Genomic DNA, 21,372 nt, shown 5'->3' on the forward strand with positions numbered 1-21,372 from the left:
AATTATTGTTTGATTTAAAACAAAAGATCATTAAATGAGTTCAAACTCATTTAACCTGATGTCAAGCCTTAATAATATATATTCAGACATTTGTCCTGTTCTTCTGCTCTTGCTTCTCTTAAAGCTGCTGTCACACTTTTACATTCAGAGATGTTTCCATTCTTGCATCGACTCTGCGTTCCTCAGTATTCTATCTTTGCTATTCTATTCATGCTAATTAGCATGCTAACACGCTAAACTACAACGATGAACATCATAAACATTATACCTGCTACACAGCAGCGTGCTATCAGCGTCCCCTGTGAGTATATTAGCATGCTGCAGTGTTGTAGTCCAGACCACCAAAACAGAGACTGAGTCAAGACCAAGACCACGACCACGACCAAGACCACGACCAAGACCACGACCACGACCAAGACCACGACCAAGACCACGACCAAGACCACGACCACACCGTCCCTCAATGTACAACAGACGTAGGATAAATCTGAAAGAGCCACATTCTCATAAAAACACCGACTGAAAACAAATGAAGATAGCAGAGCCGTATACGGCGTCTCCACGTCACTCCTCAGTCCAAATATGATCACTTCCTGTTCACTGGTTGCAAAAAGTCAAGATGGCAACGGCCGTAATCCAAGATGGCGACCGCCAAAACACTGAACTCGAGGCATCAAAACATCAGACCGTAAACCAATGGATGACGACGACGTCCACTTCCGACGTACAGTCTATGTATAGCACTGGCATGCTGACGTTAGCATTGAGCTAAAAATGTCAACTGTGCAGAAGTTCAGCCTTTAGAGAGCTCTTAGCCCGACGGAAGACGATGATGAAGATTCATTTTACGACAGTTTTTCTCCTTGACAAAAATATCCAGCGCCAAAAATAAAAGTCTTGCTTTGAGATGTAACAGTCCTTCACTGTGGTTCATACAGTATGCTGTCAGTTTCTGATGCAGCCCGATAGCCGGCTGACCCTCCTGATCCTTCCTCAAGGTGGCTGAGACGAGGTCAAAGGTCTACACACACACACACACACACACACTTCTCACTCCTACTACCTCGGAGGTGCTAACAATTCCTCCCAGTCGGCCGCCTCCACCTCTCCTATTTCCTCCGGTTTTTCTTCCCAGGAAACGATGCCGATCCCTCTCTCCTCTCTTGGCTACAAACCAGAGCTCTTTAACTAAAAGCACCTTCCATCCATCGCTCGGTCCATTAGTGCTGCCAGATGGGGGAGGCTGGGTCCTTGCGGCCGTGTGTGACCCTACTCTGATTAATAGAGTAGGTGAGGGCAAAGGTGCAATGCACACCCCCCCCTTCATTATCTCATTAGGATTGCCCACAGTGAAAGGTGATCTCCCTCATTATATCTCAACGACAGGGGCTGAACTCAACACAGTGTGAGCCGTGCAGGCGTTGCTTTTCCTCTCCACAACGAGCCAGATACACCTGCCTTTTTTTAACACGGTGCCACATGAAGTCGCACCACTTTGCCCGGCACTTGACTGCAGGAGGGAAATTCAACCTGATGAAACAGTCGTGCACGGCGACTCCTGCTCACCTGGAACAATGCTCCAGTTATCTATTCACACGTGGGACGCTACAGTAGGATACAGCGTCAGGAGTGTGTGTGTGTGTGTGTTTGTGTGAAGAATAATGTGTGATTTCGTGCTCGTAGAGGTGATAGGACGCCGGCTTGTTTGAATCGGTTCTTTCATTGGGGGTATTTGAGCGGGTCGTGTTTGAGATTCCTGCCATGTTTGTTTCCCGTGCTGCTCGTCCTTCTATTCACAACACATTCATTCATTCATTTCTGTGCAGATTCCTGGTGCGCGAAAGCACTCCACATGAAATAAATAATGAGTTCAATGTGTTTTTTTTGTTCAAAACTAATTTAAAAGAGAAAAGCTGAAAGTATAAAGGAAATACAAATAACTGTTTCGTGGCTAAAAAACACATACTGAGAAAAATCATGTAAAATAATCTTGGCACATACAGATTGGGCGTCTTATTACACGGGTGTATTAAGTCTAAACATACTATTTATGCAGATTAGCTTTGTGTGTCTTTTCTATTTTTGTTTGTTCTAAAGGGTACAGGTGGCAATATTTTTCTTAATGTCAAAATATCCTTTAAAAAACCAAAACCAACAGTGAATGTATCAGAGCTTGATATGTTCTCTTCCTCTGTGCCACAGAGCTCCATTAAAACATCCCTGTTGCACTGGGTGACATGTTTCTTTATTATGAACTCACACACTGAAGTTATTCTCACTCTATCCCAAGTACAAATACTCACAATGTGGATTAATCCGCCGCTGAAAATAGTCCCCGACAGAACCTCTGTTAACTCCTATTTGAGTAACATTTGCTAAAAACGACAGTGACCAGCTGAAAATAGACCTTTTTAAAAATAAACTATACTGTGTGTGTGTGTGTGTATGTATATGTGTTTTACCAGTTTTAAGAGATTAACATCTGGAGTAGGAATGAAGCACACATTAGGAAGAGAAGGGTCAGCGTCAAATCGCTGCAGAGCCTCGATCACAAAGCCACTTTTCTCAGAAATCGTCCGTGTGTTCAACTACTTCTATACCTTTTTATTTGCACAGCATGTGAGAGATTGTTGCTGCACAATTAATCCAATATTAATCACGATTGTGGAATCAAGTGCTTTACTAAACTAACAGCCAGCTACCAGGGTGCGATTGAAATATTTTGGCCTCACGTTTGGGGAGCTGTCGTGCCGCTGCGTGTGAAATACTTTCCTGAATGTTGCGGCTGTAGTCGGGAGAAGAAGATTAACATACTGTTTATTAAATGCACTGAATTCAGGTGAAGAAGAAGCTGATTTTGAGCCTTATTTTGATGCAAATATGTGTTGATTATCAGGAATGTAGCACAACATGAAAGTGAAAGTTAAAATACTTGTTTATAATACTTAATACTTGTTCATTGTATGTTGCTTCCAGGATATGTTCTGTGAATAAGGACCAGTCTTATTTGGATGCAAAGATTTGTTCATTGGCAGGAAGTGAAATGTGAAAGCACTAAAACAGTATTTAGTCCCTTAAATCAATAAATATTTGTGATCTCAGTATTGGTCAAAAATAATTGTGCAGCCCAGTGAGAGGAAGTCCAAAAGCATGAGCTGTTGTCCCCATTTGTACGATTCATTGCCTCGAGACTACAAAGACTCACAAAAGGCTCAGAGCTCTTGGAGAGAAATCGAGGAGGAAGAGGAGGAAGAGGAGGAGGTGTTCATGGCAGCAGGCTTTTCGCCCCACCTTCACGTTGAAATGTAAACACTTAGACGACGCGTTGCCTCAACTTAATTCTTTCAAGCATCCTCGACCCCCGAATGCATTGTTGCTTCTGGTCTTTCCCTGGAATGAGTTCCACTGATGAAGGTGAATGAATAACGCCAGTGTTCTCCGTTAAAAAGAGCTGATGTAACCTTTTTCATAACAGCCGCCGTCGAAACCTGAAGTTTGCTAACATTAGCCGCCATAAGCAGCTGCTCATACGGTCGTCAGCAGCAAATCCTCTGAGTGTATTGTGTTATTCCGGAGTTTGTTTTACATCTTATGAATTGTTCATCTCCAACAGTAAGAAATGTGTTATTCCGTCTCTCAAAAGCTCCATAGTCTGCCTTTATATAATTAGACGTGTTAATTTATTGAAGCAGCAGAGCGATGGATTTAAAATGACGTGTGTGTGTGTGATGTGCGTAGAGGTGCACACACGCTCCAATGTAACAGAGGCCTTGAATATTTATATTTGTGTGTGCAGGGTTGGCTGCCTCCAGTGGGACAGAGGTGTTGGTGGGCTGAGCGGAGGGAGACGGGAGTCTGGGAAAGATGGAGGGGGAAAGAGAGAGTCCCTCAGGCGTGTCCGGGCTCTGATGGCTCCCCTGACAACCTCCTCTGTAATGGTCTCTCTCTCTCTCTGAGTGCTGTGAAATTGCAGGCCGGCGCTCTACAGCTGAGGACTCGGAGGAGACAAACGGCCTTTTAATTCAGAGCGCGGAGAGGTGACGGAGAGGGAGGCCCTAAGGGAGGGCTACCAGTCAGACATCCATCATACTAACCTCTCCCTTGGGACTGGCCCTGCCAAAGAGGGGGCCCTGGAGGTGGTCTTGGGCGTGCATGTGTGCGTGCGAGCGTGTGCACGTCTTTGGGGTTGGGGGTGACGCGCATGCTGCAGGTCTGCTCAGGTGTCCAGGCTGTCAAGGTGTGGAGTGGAGGGGAGCAGAGGAGGTGGGGGAGAGTCCTTTCTCTCCATGTACGTGTATATGTATGTATACGTGTTTATGTATACGTGTATATGTATACATATATATGTGTGTATGTATACGTGTATATGTGTGTATACGTGTGTATATCTATACATATATATATGTGTATATGTGTGTATATGTATACGTGTATATGTATGTAACGTGTGTATCTATACATATATATGTGTATATGTATGTATACGTGTATATGTATACATATATATGTATGTATACATATATATGTATACATATATATGCGTATATGTATGTATACGTGTATATGTATACATATATATGTATGTATACATATATATGTATACATATATATGTGTATATGTATGTATACGTGTATATGTATACATATATATGTGTGTATATGTATACATATATATGTATGTATACGTGTATATGTATACATATATATGTATGTATACGTGTATATGTATACATATATATGTATGTATACGTGTATATGTATACATATATATGTATGTATACGTGTATATGTATACATATATATGTGTATATGTATGTATACGTGTATATGTATACATATATATGTGTATATGTATGTATACGTGTATATGTATACATATATATGTGTGTATGTATACGTGTATATGTATACATATATATGTGTGTATGTATACGTGTATATGTATACATATATATGTGTGTATGTATACGTGTATATGTATACATATATATGTGTGTATGTATGTATACGTGTATATCTATACATATATATGTGTGTATACGTGTATATGTATACATATATATGTGTGTATACGTTTATATGTATACATATATATGTGTATGTATATGTGTATGTATATGTGTATATGTATACATATATATGTGTGTATGTATACGTGTATATGTATACATATATATGTATGTATACGTGTGTATATGTCTATACGTATGTATGTATGCGTGTATACGTATATGTGTATATATATACACACGTTTGTATATATATATACACACCTATATACGTTTGTATACGTATGTGTATATACGCTTGTATATATATATCCGTGTATGTCGTATATATGTATGTTTACACGTATGTATATTTGTATGTATATATGTTTATGTATGTATATATGTTTATGTATGTATATATGTGTATATATCCTTTCCATTTCAGCTCACACTGCTCAGCAACAACCACAAATAAGAAAACTACTTCACCAGGAAGAAGCTTCTCTTCGCTTGTTTAAAAAAAAAAAGAAGTAATGTCTGAAATGCAATGATTGCAAACATCGGCCTTTTTCTTTCTCTGTCATCTTCAGAGCTCAGACTCTGTCGGCGCTCGTGCTGAAGGGACACGCGAGGGTTCAGGGTTGGTGGACGTTGCTCGCAGCGTCTCTGTTGACACTGAGATGTGCAGCTGCAGAGGTATTTCATGAAGGCCTCTCAGCAGAGAACAAGGGCTGATGCTCACATGTTGGTCCTTGAAAAATATCTGTTGTTGATGCTGTGTGTGCAACCAACAGAGCTTACATCCTCCAGGATAGATAACTAGATATAAGGTTATTATGCCATTTATAAAATGGTTCATAAAGATTATTCCTGTACGATTTTGAATCCTTTATGAATCCTCTTCTGTGACGTTTACGCCGCTCAATGTCTCTCTGATTTATATTTAAAGAGCTGAATAACAGCGACCCATCCTTCACGTGTGTGAAGGCTTCTCTGAAAATGTTTTGTGAGGATGCAAAAGAGACGGGATTTTTTACCACCGTGCTTAAAGTGAAATCCAGGGTGAAGATATTTGAGCTTCACTTTCAGATTTCATAGAATTTAAAAGATTTTTAATGGGAAATGTTTTGCTGCAGTGTTTTAAGGATAAAAGTATTAGTCTGTGTTGAATACATCTTACATTTAATGAGCACAACATCATTTAATCAGTGAGTTGATGTATTATACCATCGTACCATGACGTGTCATGTTTTACTCCACGTGAAGTATTCAAGGGTGGTGTTTTCAAACATAAATCTATGAAACCAGGAGAATCCTCGCGGGGGAGAAGCATCAAAAGGGAAATAAAATGTAAAGTCCTTGAAAGGAAAACGTAGAAGAATTGATGTAGTCCCTCCAGGAGGACCAGGACACGTCGGGGGTCACGGTCATAGTTTAGCCAGGTTTTCAATCTACCAGCACGACGACATGTCGGAATCAACTGTACAGAAGCAACGTGTGATCACGTAACGTAGGAGAGTCCCCCGGTAAAGAGAGAGCCTGTTGCTGTCCTTGGGGCTTGCTGCCTTTTCAGCACCACGGACAGCTCCGTCGTGTCTCTCCACAGGTGAGTGGCTGTTTGAGGGGACGTTCGGTGTGCACAGCCGAGCAACAGCAAACACTTCTTCTTTCTTCTTTATCCTTCTGCACAATGCGGACGTGGCTACGTTCAAACAAGGAGATGATTGCCTCACATGCTCTTTTTCCCACCAACACCCCCCTCCCCCCTTTCTTTTTGTTGTCCCTCCCTTGTTTTGCAGGCTAAAGGGCGCTGTGTTAGGAGCTCGGATAATTGGGGAAACTCATTCAGCCCCGTCTCCACAAAGGCCCGGAGCAGCCAGGTTAAAGCACCGCTACCTGGAGGATAAATCCACACTCGCTATCTTGGGCGCTAATTCTGATGGAGAAAGTCTTAATTATTTACACGAGAGGTGGAGACTTCTTCTGATGGCAACATTTTAGGATGCCAAAAAGAATAGGAGTCATTGCAGTCAGGGAAAAAACCTGAAATGAAGAGACATACATGCATGAATCTCAGGTGGCGTCGGCCATTATTTGTACAGTTGGTGGTTTGATGCCTGGCTTCTGTGCCCTTGAGCAACACAAGGACACTTTGTGTTGCTCAAGGGCTGTGGCTGTGTGTGCGTGTGCGTGGGGCAAAAATAAAGTCAGTTGGACAAAAAAATCTGCCAATTGAATGTAATGCAAATTAATTTATAATATATAATGATAAATAAATAGGTGGATTTAATATAATAATTACGATGGATAGATATGTAGATGTAGATGTATATAGATAGATATATAAATAGTTTTAGCTGTAGATAGATATGGTTATAGATAGATTAAAATAAATGAAATAGATGGATAAAGAAAGATATGATATTGATACTTCAACAAACAATAAAGATATAGATGTAGAATATGACACTAACAGGCCTGTTTGTGTGTTCCTCTCTAAATGTTGTCTTGGACGACCTATAATCGTGTAAAATGAGTCAGAATTCACACCTAATGTCATTTAAATGAATCATCATTAACCCGGGAAGACAAAAAAAGCCCCTCAGCCCTCCACGGACATGAATTAACGTATCGCATGTTTGCTTAACTGCAAACTAACAAAAAAAAAACCCGAGCCTGTTGGTAAATATTGAAATTCCTGTCTCTTCGATCGGCGGTTTAAAGCGCCGGGCTTCTCCCTATTGATGAGCTGCAGCTAATCCATCGCATGTCCCTGTAAATAGCTTTCTGCATGAGAAAAGGGGCCCCCGAAGCCCCCCCCCCCCCCAGACCGGCCACAGTGTGATGCACGGAGCGTTTTGTCACAGGGCCATTATGAGGCTTGTGTAGCATTAGCGCTTGTTCGGCTACTCCCACCGCCGCTGCGTCCATTCACATTCATGCGCTCGCTTCTCGTGCACGTTCTACAGGTATTTCCAAACCTCCCTCGTGCTTTGCGGATTTCCAAGTTTAAGGTCCGATCACGAATGTTGGGGGGGGGGGGGGGTTCTTTGGGCGTTTATTTTTCCCTTTTATGAAGTCAGTGATGTCCCCAGTGAAAACCTTCCACATGGATCCGCTTGTGATTTCAGGGTTCGCTCGGAGGCTACTGCTATGAACGCGTAACCATAACAACTGCGTTATGATTGGCTCTCCCCTGCACGAGGAGAGGAGAGGAGGAGGAGGAGGAGGAGGAGGGAGCAAGGGGGGGGGGGGGGGGAATTAACAAGGGCGTCATCCAATGTGACGCTGAGTCGCGCTGGCAAAAAAAAAAAAGAAGAAACGTGACAACCCAGGCACTGTGATGCGAAAGTGGCGGCGCGAGGTGAGCCCGAAAGGAAATGACTGGACCCAAAACAAAGCACGAGCTAAGCGGGGATGAAATATCAGAAGACATAATAGTGATAATAGAAAAAACACGTTTTGAATCATGATGTTTTTAACTGTGCGCGCGTGAAAGAACATGTGGGCTTCGTCCGTTACGCAGACCATCAGCTGGCGCGGCTGAAACCTCCTCAACCTCTGGATTGTGGATTTGTGACAAGTGCCAGGAACCAAACTAGGAGCAGGACTACAACAGTTCCCGGGGATCGTCTTGCGCGCTCTCTCTCCCTCCTCGCTGCCCTTTTATTTTGGACGGGAGCTTCCTTAAACTTTTCGCCTGACAGCACACCTCCCCCCGGAGCCAAGACGTTGTTCCGCGTAGACCCGGGTTGTCCCAGTCCGAGCAGCGCGGTCCGTGTGGGAAGGTCGGCACTCTGCGCCCTGCAGGCCGGAGACATGATGGTCCACTGCGCCGGGTGCGAACGGCCCATACTGGACCGGTTCCTCCTCAACGTGCTGGACCAAGCGTGGCACGCCAAGTGCGTCCAGTGCTGCGAGTGCAACTGCGCCCTCACCGAGAAGTGCTTCTCCAGGGACGGGAAGCTCTATTGTAAAATGGACTTTTTCAGGTAACAAGAGAAGGAGAGAGAGAGTCTGGATTCAGGGTTCCTTCATATGAATCGCCACGCGTAAATATATTTTTTTATGGATGCAGTGTTGATAAAAATATTGAAATGCATCCGGAGAAATAATAGAAAATGACCAGCAATAATTATGTGGCCCACAATTTATATTTTGTATGTGCACGGGTCAAAATATCAAGTCATGGGTTAAGAAAAATGTTTATTGTCTTGAACGTGTATAAAATAAAACAAATTAATACGTATAATTAATGTAACAATATAACATTTATTTTAAAATGTAGGGTTTTAATTCGTCTCCAAACATAAATATTGGTCATATGACGTGGCCTTTTAATGAAGGGCTTCTATAATAAAACAACTCGAAGCTAATTTCGTAGTGCAGCCATGCATTTTTTTTTTTTTTTTAAATATCTATTTTCAGGATCCAGACAACAGTTTTTTTCACACACCCGTTGGGCTATTAACCGGTTGACAATCCCTAAAAAAAAGAAGCGTCCCAGGTAATTGAGTGATAAGTGAAGTCCTTGCTTGTCCCGTCGCACTCTCTTAGCATCATTTTCATTCGCGTGTGTGTCAGTTATTTTCTCCCAAATTGTCTAATGACATGTGAGGCGCATTAGCCTTTGTCCGGACGCGCTGTTATTGGCCTCGCGCGGCCTTGGCCATCATATTACGGCAGGTCCCATCAAGCGGTGGATTTAAATGGACGGCCATTAGCCAGGCGAAACAGTAATCACCTTAATATGTCCATTTGTTGTGTAAGTAGAGTTGTGCCCTTTCGCTGAGGGGGGGGGGGGGGGGGGGGGGGGAGATGCATGCATGTGAAAAGAGGGACAGCGGAGCGATACCACTGCAAATGGAGAGACAAGCCTACATTAGTGTTAAAACAATGCTGCACAAAAGGAGTGCTTGCTTTCACCCAGAGGCTTAAGCCCCCCCTCCGTAGGCCGACTGTAAACCCAGGTAGAGCAGGTCCACAGTGACCCCCCCTCCCTCTGCTCAAACTCCTCATATTCATAAAAGCACCGATGCAGGGGAGTCTCCAAATAACACTCAGGTGTGTTTTATTTCACCGCCCTAAAACACCTCCAAACCAGGAGGGGTTTTTTTTCGGGGGGGGGGGGGGGGCGTATTTGTGTATCAAATTGATGAGTCTTCTACCCACTCGGTATTTAAGCGGGTGAATATGGATTAAGAGAAGATTTTCACGCTAAAATGCTCCCACTCTGCTTAATCCTGTAATATATCCGCGGCTACAATGTGTTGATTGTCACTAATGCGTTCTGCGTGGGGTTATTGTGGGAGCACCTCCATCAAAATAACGAGCACGCGCGGTTTTTAGAGAATCTTCAACAAGAAAAGACGCTAAATCTGACTTTATTATGATATATTTTTTATTATTTCCGTTGAAAGGATGCTCTCTTTTAATACTCCCTTTCATAAATATGGAGACAGGTATTTTCTGTTGAATGTTTCTTTGTTACTTAATAGGCTACTGACCGAATATGACTGCTTATGATGATAGGCGTTTACTGGAATAGGGAGAAATATAAAGCGTTTTGAAATGTTATATTATTATTATATGGTTATTATTTTGTGCTGATACTTTTTGGTATATTATTAGATTGGAAATAACAACATTTGACAACATTATTATAATTTGAATTCTAAGTATTATAACTGGAAATATTTATTCCTCAAGCTGTTATATTAATAACACATGTAGTTGTGTCTATATATATATATATATATATATATATATATATATATATATATATATATATATATATATATATATATATATATATATATATATATATATATATATATATATATACACAATTATATGATGTCGTTGGTTTAAAAAAAACAAACAGACATACATGTATTGTTAATTTGTCGTTTCATGCAGGCGGTTTGGCACAAAGTGCGCGGGCTGTCTGCAGGGAATCTCGCCGAACGACTTGGTGCGCAAAGCGCGCAGCAAGGTGTTCCACCTGAACTGCTTCACCTGCATGGTGTGCAACAAGCAGCTGTCCACGGGAGAGGAGCTCTACGTCATCGACGAAAACAAGTTCGTGTGCAAAGAAGATTACCCGAGCTCCGGGGCCATTAAGGAAGTCAATTTGAACTCAGGTAATCGGCGGGGATGACGAGACGTTATATATATGTGTGTGTGTGTGTGTAAATATTATAGAAATGCATATGAGGGACAAAAGAAAGAGGCTTCAACTGTCGGAACATTTTCTGCAATCCGTGGAGATCTTTTCACAACAACCTTGTCAGGTGAATGCTTTCAATATTTACCTCCACGAGACAATGGTCCTCTGTGTTATTGTACGTCGGGATCCGCTGGGGATGAGTGTGTTAGTCTGACCGCGCGCGGCTCCTCGCTCCGCTATTCATCCTCATAGCCGAGGACAGAAAGCCCTTCCATATATAGACACACTTTATATTTTCTTGTAATAATGTGCAATCTATTTTCTTGGTGTTAAAAAATATATATTTTTCTATTATACATTTTTTTCTTAGCTTTTTAGGCATAAACTCTGCACAAATATGAAATAATATGTATTTATGGATTCATTTTATTTGATAAATTGTAACGTTTAAAAGACAGACATAAAAAACGCATGCAAAGTGAAAAATAACTCATTATTTGGTCATATTGTGGATGCATATTTTGCAGCGTTGCCGCTGAGCATCTCCAGGCCTAATTATAGCCCCCCCACCCCCCTCCCCCTATCTCCTCCTCCCTGACATTTCGGATCGTGACCTTCCTCTTGTTTGTCCCCCCCCCCCCCCCCCCCCCCCATCAGTGTCGTCGTGTACAGATAGGAGTTTATCGCCAGATCTGCAGGACCCAATACAGGACGACATAAAAGAGACGGACAATTCCACGTCCTCAGATAAGGAAACGAACAATATTGAGAACGAGGAGCAGAACTCTGGGACCAAGAGGCGCGGGCCCCGGACCACCATCAAGGCCAAGCAGCTGGAAACGTTAAAGGCCGCGTTTGTCGCCACGCCGAAACCCACCCGGCACATCCGGGAACAGCTGGCCCAGGAAACGGGACTAAACATGCGAGTGATCCAGGTAAGAAGCGGCCTCTGTCTGCGGGGGACAAAGACTCAGTAGAGACGGTGAAGCCACGTCTCCATTTTACTCTAATTCTTTTTTTCTTTTTTTAAATGAAGGCCTCGTCATCTGTGAGAGAAATGTCAAAGCATGATGTGCTCCATTAGCAGCTTTTAAATCCACATTTGGGATTTTGCGTGTGTTGTTTTTTGTGGTATATTTGATGGAATTTTCTTAAATAATAATGATAGAAAAATACGTTTCATTGTCTTTGCAAATAGAAGCATTTTTCAGTTTGCATATATATTTAAATAGCAGTGTGTTGCCTTAAAATGAGTTTTATATTCCCACATAACAATGGAAAGCCATGTTTTAGGAATTTTGTGTTTTTAATATTTTAAATAGACAAAATTATATTGCTATTTTTCAGCATTTTTACATTTAATTTAACACATTACTTAAAAATAGAAGATTATTTTCAAATTAAATGCTACTCACTCCACGATTAAACAACATATATATATATATATATATATATATATATTATATTATATATTCCTATAAAAATTGCATTCCTGTTTGCATCCAATTTTCCACGCTGCTTCCAAACCTGCAGGCGTTCATTTATGCTCTGAAATTAAGATCTAGTAATCCAATTTACTGACGCGTGGATGAAACAAATAAAAAGAACATCATTTATTTTGTGCAGCCAGCGGTTTATTTCTGCAATCAAATGTGGTGCGCAGCCATGAAATCAGTAAAAAAGGTTAGTCTGGTGTTTGCCAAAGGCGAGAGGAACCCCAAACATGTTTTTGCAGAATAACACCAGCGTGTTTTGGGCCAATGTGTTGTTTCACCCTTACGCACACACACGCACACGCACACACACACGCACTCGCTGTCTGGGTGCAGACTGTGTCAGGATGATTAGCACCATCTCTGCCAACTGTGATGTGGCTTTTTGTGCACTCACTGTAATTATCGCTGATTTCACAGATTTACATACCACCTTCCCCTTTTTCCCACCTCTCTGCTCTTACTCACTTCCAGCCTGTTTGCTCTGCCTCATCCATATCACAAACTGACTGCAGGCTGTGTGTGTGTGTGTGTGTGTGTTTGTGTGCGAGAGAGAGAGCTGCATCAACAGAGCTCAAACAAACAGCCAATAAATCAATCAATCAGTCGGGCAGTCCATCCCTGTGTGTGTGTGTGTGTGTGTGTTTGTGTTGCTTGGAGCCAAAATGGAGGCTCTCTCTCTCTCTGTGCGTTTCGTCATCCTCCTCGTTCGCTGCACGTTAAATACCGTTGCTCTCAGCACGGGGAGCCCTGTGAGCTTCTCCAGCATGTGTGTGTAATCCCTAAGCAACGCTCTCTCGAGGGGAGCGGGAGCATTTCCATAAAAATGTACCCTACAGTTACACGATTGTTCTCAATAAGCAGGTGTCGCCTTTTTTTTCCCTTCTTCCCGCCGGAGCACACAGAACAGAGCCTAAGTGGGTTTAGGTGTTTTTTTTTCTGTGTGTGTGTGTTTTCTGTTAATCTGCTGCACAGTGGGACTTTCTGCCTCTGGTGCAGCCCGGCTGGGGTGAGCACACATCATTATGCAGCAGTGATGCAAAGGCGAAAGAAGATGTGTTATGTGCTTCTAATGCAGACATTCTTCCATATGGCGTGTTAGTGAAATCCTCCTTTGTTCCTCTTCAAAGACGCTTTATCTGACGGGAGCGTCGAGGCTGTTTGTGCTCTGATTTGTAGCTTTGACTGTTTATTTGAACTTGCAGTGAGGTTTGTGTGCTGGGTTACGTTCATGTTGCTCTTTGCTGCAACTGGAAAACGTTTTGTTTTTGTTACTGGTTCCAGTTCATGATAATGTCTTTATTATATCCGGAGCATCTTTCCTTATGTAATTCTGATATTGCACTGGAAGATTTTCATGTTGTATTTCCTTAGTTTGTGCTTTTCCTGTGAAGCGTCGCTGCGTTTTTATGGTTTAACACTTTTAGTTTTAACTTTCACACAATGATTGTTTTATTTATCCACTTAAACGCTAAAATCCAAGAATGAATGCAAATGAAACTGTAAGTGCAGTTTCAAATGGTTACAGAGCTGTCGGATAATTGGGATGATTATGAGCCAGCAGCAAATATGTTGCAAGTTGTTGTTGTTGTTGAATAGGAGCTCTTTAAAGTGTCAACCCTTAAGATTTCATCGATTGTACGTTTTATTTGAGTGAAAACAACGGCTTTGTTCTCACAGTTTATCGGTCTTCAGTCTGAAATTCAATAATAACTATTTAGATTTGTGTGCATACTTCATTTTTTGTGTCTATAAGATGGAGAAAAACGATAATACAGTATTATTTACAGGAATGTCACCACAGACAGTTTAATAATACTGGAAGTATATAAATATTGCTCAATCACCGCTGTGCTGACCTCAGAATGAAAATCCACCTTAAAGGCTTAAATCTACATAGAAAACCTCTGAAACTACAAAACAAGATGAGTGAACATATCTAAAATGATTTGCATGAAGTTGATGAATGCAGCGTCATGACTTGTGCTCTTGTTGTGGTGACGCTGTGGAGACTGAAGTGGATCTTAAAAATCGATGAGACCGGCTGATAACTGTGACCTCCGGCCCCTCTGGTGTCCATGCAGGTTTGGTTCCAGAACAGGAGATCCAAAGAGCGGCGGATGAAGCAGCTGAGTGCTCTGGGGGCCCGGCGGCACGCCTTCTTCAGGGGCCCGAGGAGGATGAGGCCCCTGGGAGGCCGGCTGGAGGATCCGGACATTTTAGGACCCGTTGCCTACGGCTACTACGGAGGTAAGAAACAGAGTCTCGTGACAACACGAGCAGAGTCAACGCATACTGGCGCCTCTAGTGCGGCATTAATGTGAAATATTCTGCTCTGTTGAAAAGAAATCACGTAATTATTGTGTAACTTAATTGCAACCTTCAGCAGCACCGAGGAGTCTGCACAGAGATGGTTCTTTATCTACTGAACGCTGCACGCGTCACCTCGGGGTGGCTCATCTGCATGGGTTTTCTTTTGAAATGTATTCATCTCTTGTTGAATGATACAACATGCGATCGGTCCTTGATTTGACGCCGACCTCGGGGACGGTTCAGTGTTTGACTCCGAGTCGGAGGATTGAGTTCATAAGTAAACGCATGAAACCTGCCTGACTGTCACATGCGGCCACTTAGTCAGACAGCTGGGAGGACGTTAGACGGCCTGTTGCAATCACACACTTGTAGGGAAATGTTGCATCATGGGTGGTGGGGGGGGCATACTTCAGTCAGACATTTAATCTCAAAAGATATGTTATTATATTGAAGAACGGAGAACATCAAAAACAGCAAGTGTAAACTGGAGAAATGAAGCGCAGCAGCAGTATTTGTGGGGCTTGATTCTGCAATAAGTACACTCGCATGTTCATGTGGACGAAAGCCTCTCTGCGCTCACCTCCTTTTCTCTTTGACAATAAATCAGCTGTTCCTTTAGCAAACGATTAAGGTCTAAAGAAGACGCAGCACATTAGAGCAGAGTCATCGCTGGAGCGTTTGATTCATTATTTGAATTCTTAAAGGGAAAAAAGGCTTCGCAATAATGAAAAGAAAACATGTCAAGGATCCAGTAAAAAAAAGACGGCCATTCAAATATTTCTCATTCTACACCTTTGTGGTCAACGAAGGCGGGAGGAATTATTTTGGCTGGATGTGATGGGGTGAAATGTGATGTTACTCTCATTGTCCGACTATTTTACCGCTGACTCGGAACATAGAAAGCCTTTCATTTGCTTGTGTGGCAAAAATTGGCAAATGTTTGCAGCTGTTTCATTGTGAAAGTTTCTTTCCATTGAGTTCTGGAGATACGGCGGATTTTCCGCGTGTGAAAAATGAATTGCAGACAAAAGGATCCGCTTCACTGTATGTTTTCACTGCAACACAATGTGAAGTCCTTCAAATCAATATTCCTTCAAAATAAAAAGGAGCTTGTCAAGACCACTTCGAGAAATAGAAATCTGGATTGCAGGTTATTAAGTTGGTCGCCTGGATCAAGACAAACAAACAAAATCACTGGAGAGACAATAGCAGGTGAGCAGCATGTACCAACAGCAGCATTGAGCTGCAGGAATAACTGGGACGCACCCGTCATGTGGATCAGCAGTTTGTTTTTGTTTGTTTTTCATGGCCAGTCTGAGAGCCGTTTCTATACAGCTCCTGCACATCTACACCTGAAGGGCCCGGGCATTGGAGGATACAATGAGCTGGAGCCGTCAAGGCTGCAAGCGCATGGAGGGGGAGGGGGGGAGGGGGGGAGAGAAAAAACAGGAGGACAAAAACCTCCATCCCTCACTCTCGTCTCTCTCTTGCTCTTCACACCCTTTTGTGCCGCGGCAGCAGAGGCCGGTCTGTTCGCCTTTATCCGAGCTCGCTGCTTCCTTATGTTCCTCTGCTGCTGCTTAGAGGGACGGACGGGTGTGTGTGTGTGTGTGTGTGTGTGTGTGTGTGTGGTATGGTGCGTCTGCATGCGGGATTGCAATTATAGCTTGCAGAGCCAACGCCGTCCCCCTCCCTCCCTTCAATCCCCCCATCACACACATTCACCACGCAGGCCACAACACACACTCCTTGTTTATTCTCAAGGTCGGCCCGAACGAGCTGGGGCTCAAATAATTAGCTTTGTTTGTGAAAGTCGTGTCGGCTCTTATTGTTTCTCTTGGTGATTTGAAAACGGCCACGTGCAACAGCAAATGGAGGCAAGATATTTGTTGATATCTAACCTGTTAGTTTTGCTGATTCGGGCCTGTTTGGTGCTGAAACAGCAGTGAGAGGAGCATATGGTGGCAGAGCAGGAATACATTCTAGTGCAACATCTGCAGCAGCGGGATGAAGTCTGCCATCGATCTCAGTTTAAGGTGCTGTTGGAACAGAATGGATTTAATGTGACGGCGATTTGGAGGGGGGGGGGGGGGGTTAAAAGGAGAATATGGAAGAGGTGGGAAACAGACGGCAGGTTTGTGATTGTTAATGGCTGCAACATGTGGAGTGGACAAATACTTTTATAAACTGTTCTGATGGTATTTGAATAAATATCTCAAGAAATATCGTTTATGAGAATAATACGTCAATATGCAAAAGTCAATCCGCCATAAGTTGTCCCCTTGAAAGGATCGTCGTATTTTTGACATTTAGTTAAATAATCTCATTCGCTTTCTTGCCGAGAGTTAGATGAGAAGACAAAACCACTCTCATGTTTGTACGTCAAATACAAGCGGAAGCTGGTTAGCTTAGCTTAGCATAAAGACTGGAAACAGGGGGGAGAGCTAGCCTGACCCTGTCCAAATTAGGCGGCAACCCCCGACTCCTCTGAGAAGTGAAAATGACTCTACTTCTCTCTTGATTTATTACCTCAGTAAACATTGTAAACATGAGTTTATGTCTCAATCTCTAGTTTCAAGTCTTCTTCAATACAGCATGATGTTCAATTAGTACATTATGGTCCATTTAGAGTCACACAGACCATAAAGCAGGGGATGCTTTAGGGCGGGGCTACACAGTGATTGACAGGTTGCTACCACAGCGTTGTCCGGTCTGGGAGTTGTCCGTGTCTTTCACGGTGTGTTTTCCCTTCATGAAAGTTAATCGTAACATTTTGGTCGCCTAGAAATGTCATATTCAGCAATTAGTTGAACTTAGCTCCGCCCTCTCGTGTCACTTCTGGTTGCAAAAACCAAGATGGCGACGGCCGAGAGGCTTCAAAGCGGCCGTCCACAAACCAGTTGGTGACGTCTCGGTAACAACGTCCACTTCCTAGATACAGTTTATTGTTCAAAGGCAAAAAACTCACTATATTGTATAAATGTCATTTCTAAACTTCTGTTTTTGTACACATTCAAGTTTTTGTGCTAAGCTAAACGCTAACGAGCTGTCGCCTCATATTGAACACCCAAACATGAGAGTGGTATCGATCTCATCTTAGCCTCGGTAAGAAAGTGAAGACGTGTATTTGCTGAGGTTAAAGTGGACGGTTGACCACGTGGTGCTGCTCTGAGCGACTGGGAGAGGAGCTGTGCAGCAGCTGGTCGGCTGGTTTTGTCCCAACCTGTACTGGACGGATCTCTGAGTGCTTTGGCACTCGGGAGTGGATTCATGTGTGAACTGCTAGGAAACAAGAAAAGGCTCTGTTCACCCAAATGTATCACAAAAGAGAAGGAAGGAGCCGTTGAGTTATCTACATGTAGTTCTGTGGTCTTAAGTGGCAGCCGTGATGAGAGCTGGTTGAATCCTCTAAATGCTGAGGAAAAGGTGCTTCAGTGCTTCCTTTCTTGTCTCCTTTAGCAAAGGATACACTCAACCATCCGGCCCTCAATAAGATCATTTTAAAAAGCGAGTATTGTCATTTTTTTTGCAATAAGGTTGATTTTCTGAGCAAATAAAGGCATCAGTATGAGTATTGCTTCTATTCATAAAACAATAACACAGAGGCTTCGTAGTCCGAAACCAGAACGGAAAACCTTCAACGGTGACAAAGGCATTGAGACCAGATCCACTCCTTCTGTTCTGCCCTTTCACAATAAAAGCCCTGAACAGATAATATTTTCGTGTTGATTATTCTTCAGGCCACTGCTGTAGAAGGTCTTTTAAGTGGTGTGATTCTGTTTTGGACAGGATCGTGACTGGACTTGTACACTCCTACGGTTGTTTTCTGTGTTATGAATAATGTTCTGACTCTGAGCACAGTATTGTTTTTCTGAGTCCTTTGAATTCTCCGTCACATCTTTCCTTGACCTCGTGACGTTTCCCAACGAGGTCGAGGTAGGAGAAAATATTTACTATTTGACTGGTTTTATTTGTCCACGTTTATAGATATTTGGAAACATATTTTTGCTGTGGAAGGTTCTCTGGAACTACTGAAGAAATAGTCCCTAAACTGCTCACAGTGAAGTTTATTGATTATCCAAAGAATTCATTTTTTAAATCCATCTTTCCAATGCTGTGAGCACCAGAAACAAAAACCCATTGACTTCTGTTGTACTGAGGTGGAGGCAGAAGTCACAGACAAATATCTTAGAACCAGGGAGCATCAACGCTAAAGTATCTGCAGAGCTGTATATTAATATAGGTAAGTGACTAAATCTGTTCCTGAGAATGATTTGCAACCCTTCAACAGTATTCAGGATACATTCTGAGTAAACTCATGAACAACGATGACAATGAGGAATAAATACAATACACCTGGAGACATCAAACATTCGTCGGGTTCTGCAGAAACCTCTCAGAGGCGTAAACATGTCAGTCAGTGTTAGAGGTGATGTCGAGAATATTTGTTAAATCCGAGTGCGTGCAAGAGATTTTCTTTGAAAGCGTGGAATTTGGGCTGTTTTCTGTCATTAATATGCCGGTTTGTTGCTGCGTGAGAAAGTTTAATCATTTAAGACGAGAACAAACGTCAGTCGTGATTCAAGCTTTGCTCAAACGTTGGCGATTAGATTAATTGCATTCTGTGCAGACATTCATGGTCCCCAGAGGATCGATCCTTCACACGTTTGCTGCTGCGCGGTGCATACGTGCACGTGGATATTTGCATAGAAACGTGGGCCTGAGCAGAGATGTTCTCACTGGTTTGCTGCCATATGAACAGGCGTGTGATGCAGTAAAGATGGAAACAGAGCGGGGTAAACCTGGTGATCCGACACCGTGACTCTGGGTAAAAACACAGCAGCAAGGTGTGGAAATACAAAACAGCTGTCCAGAGGAGCAATACTTCTGTCTTCAGAGCTGAAAGGATTGATCAATTACTTGATTACTCCTTCGGCTGGCAATTCATTGGGATTATTATTTAATAGTTGACTCATGTTTTAAGTTCTTTTTCAAGCAGAAATGCTGCGATATGCATCGTCTGGTTCCAGCTTCTCAAATGTGAGGATTTTGCACCTTTTGTTTTGTGGTTTATATCACTGCATATTCAACATCTTCGGGTTTCTGGAGTATCTGTTGAACAAAACACGCAACGCAAAGACGTCACACTGAGCTTTAGGAAGCTGTGATGGGCACCGTGCACTATTTTATGACGATTTATAGACCTGTTGGAACTGTTGGATGAACCGATAATGAACACAGTCAGTGAGTTAATGATGGAGATAGTCCCACGGCCCGGTGAGGTGGAGGAGAGGGAGATGTTGCTGGAAGCTGCATCAGACATGATGGAGACAGAGAGATGCAGAGAGGCTGAGAAAATCTCATTCTGGAGTTCCTCATCCGGATCCGGAGGTCTCAGCAGAGGGATCCGTGGAGGAGCGAGTGAGGGAGATGAATGCAGTGTGTAGAAAGGCAGGAGAGCTGAGGTGGAGCTGTTTATACACTCAAATGAGGCTGCTTGGAGAACGCTTGGTTGGAAATGGGACATGAGCAATTTCACCACTTAGGGTGGGGGGGGGGGGGTGGAGGAAAGGTGATTTTTATACATATTGAAAAGTCTAACCCCGTGTTTTCTTTCCGCAGAATACCAAGGTGACTATTACGGACCGGGCAGTAACTACGACTTCTTCCCCCACGGCCCTCCATCCTCGCAGGCTCAGTCTCCGGCCGAGTCCCCGTACATCCTGGGCTCCGGACCCGGAGCCATGGAGGGATCGGGCCACCACCCGTCAGACGACCAAAGGTTCACGGACATGATCTCCCACGCGGAAACCCCGAGTCCGGAGCCGGGCTTACCGGGCTCCCTGCAGCCGGTCCCCGGGGAGGCGTACGGGGGCGGACCCAGTCCTCCGTTCTCCTTGGCGAGTAACTCCAGCTACAGCGCTCCCATGTCCCACCAGGGCCCGGAGATGGGAGAGACCGCAGCCTGGTGAAGGACCGAACCGCAGGGACCAATCCTGGGCTGAACGTCAGCCCAGTTAATTCAGGAGATGAGTAAAAAACAACAACAACAACACACACACATTGTGGAGTGAAAAAATCCAGATGAAATTTTTATGGAGGACTTTTTAAAAAAGATCCGAGGACTGATTTTCACAATTGCCGGACTGACGGAATGGAGAACAGGACAGCCTGCTGGGGGAAAGCGATATTTGCTGCCCGGTAGACCCTCCAAAGCAAATCCCTTCCTGGATTACTGGACTTATGATTAAATGAGTTATTTAAACAAACATAATTTCCACCCAGCAGAAAACGCTCGTCGCCTTCCCCTCGATGTAAACCAAGGTATCTTCTGATGTGAGAGAGGAAAATGCCAAAGGGGACATCTTTAGCTCTCTTCATTTCTCACCACTGTTTGTTTTTTTAA

At 43.2% G+C, this 21,372-nt stretch overlaps 1 protein-coding gene across 1 annotated transcript; it reads left to right on the top strand.

Annotated features, from left to right (window-relative positions):
* Positions 1-8,810: 8,810 nt before the first annotated feature.
* On the top strand, positions 8,811-20,938 carry lhx5 (LIM homeobox 5; the record flags this gene model as incomplete). Its single annotated transcript, XM_079290024.1, has 5 exons — positions 8,811-8,983; positions 10,911-11,134; positions 11,818-12,095; positions 14,738-14,903; positions 20,589-20,938. 5 exons carry the CDS (start codon positions 8,811-8,813, stop codon positions 20,936-20,938), a joined length of 1,191 nt encoding a protein of 396 aa, XP_079146150.1.
* Positions 20,939-21,372: the final 434 nt, after the last annotated feature.

This window comes from Melanostigma gelatinosum (genome assembly GCF_949748355.1).
Source record: "Melanostigma gelatinosum genome assembly, chromosome: 18".
Taxonomy (NCBI): Eukaryota; Metazoa; Chordata; class Actinopteri; order Perciformes; family Zoarcidae; genus Melanostigma; species Melanostigma gelatinosum.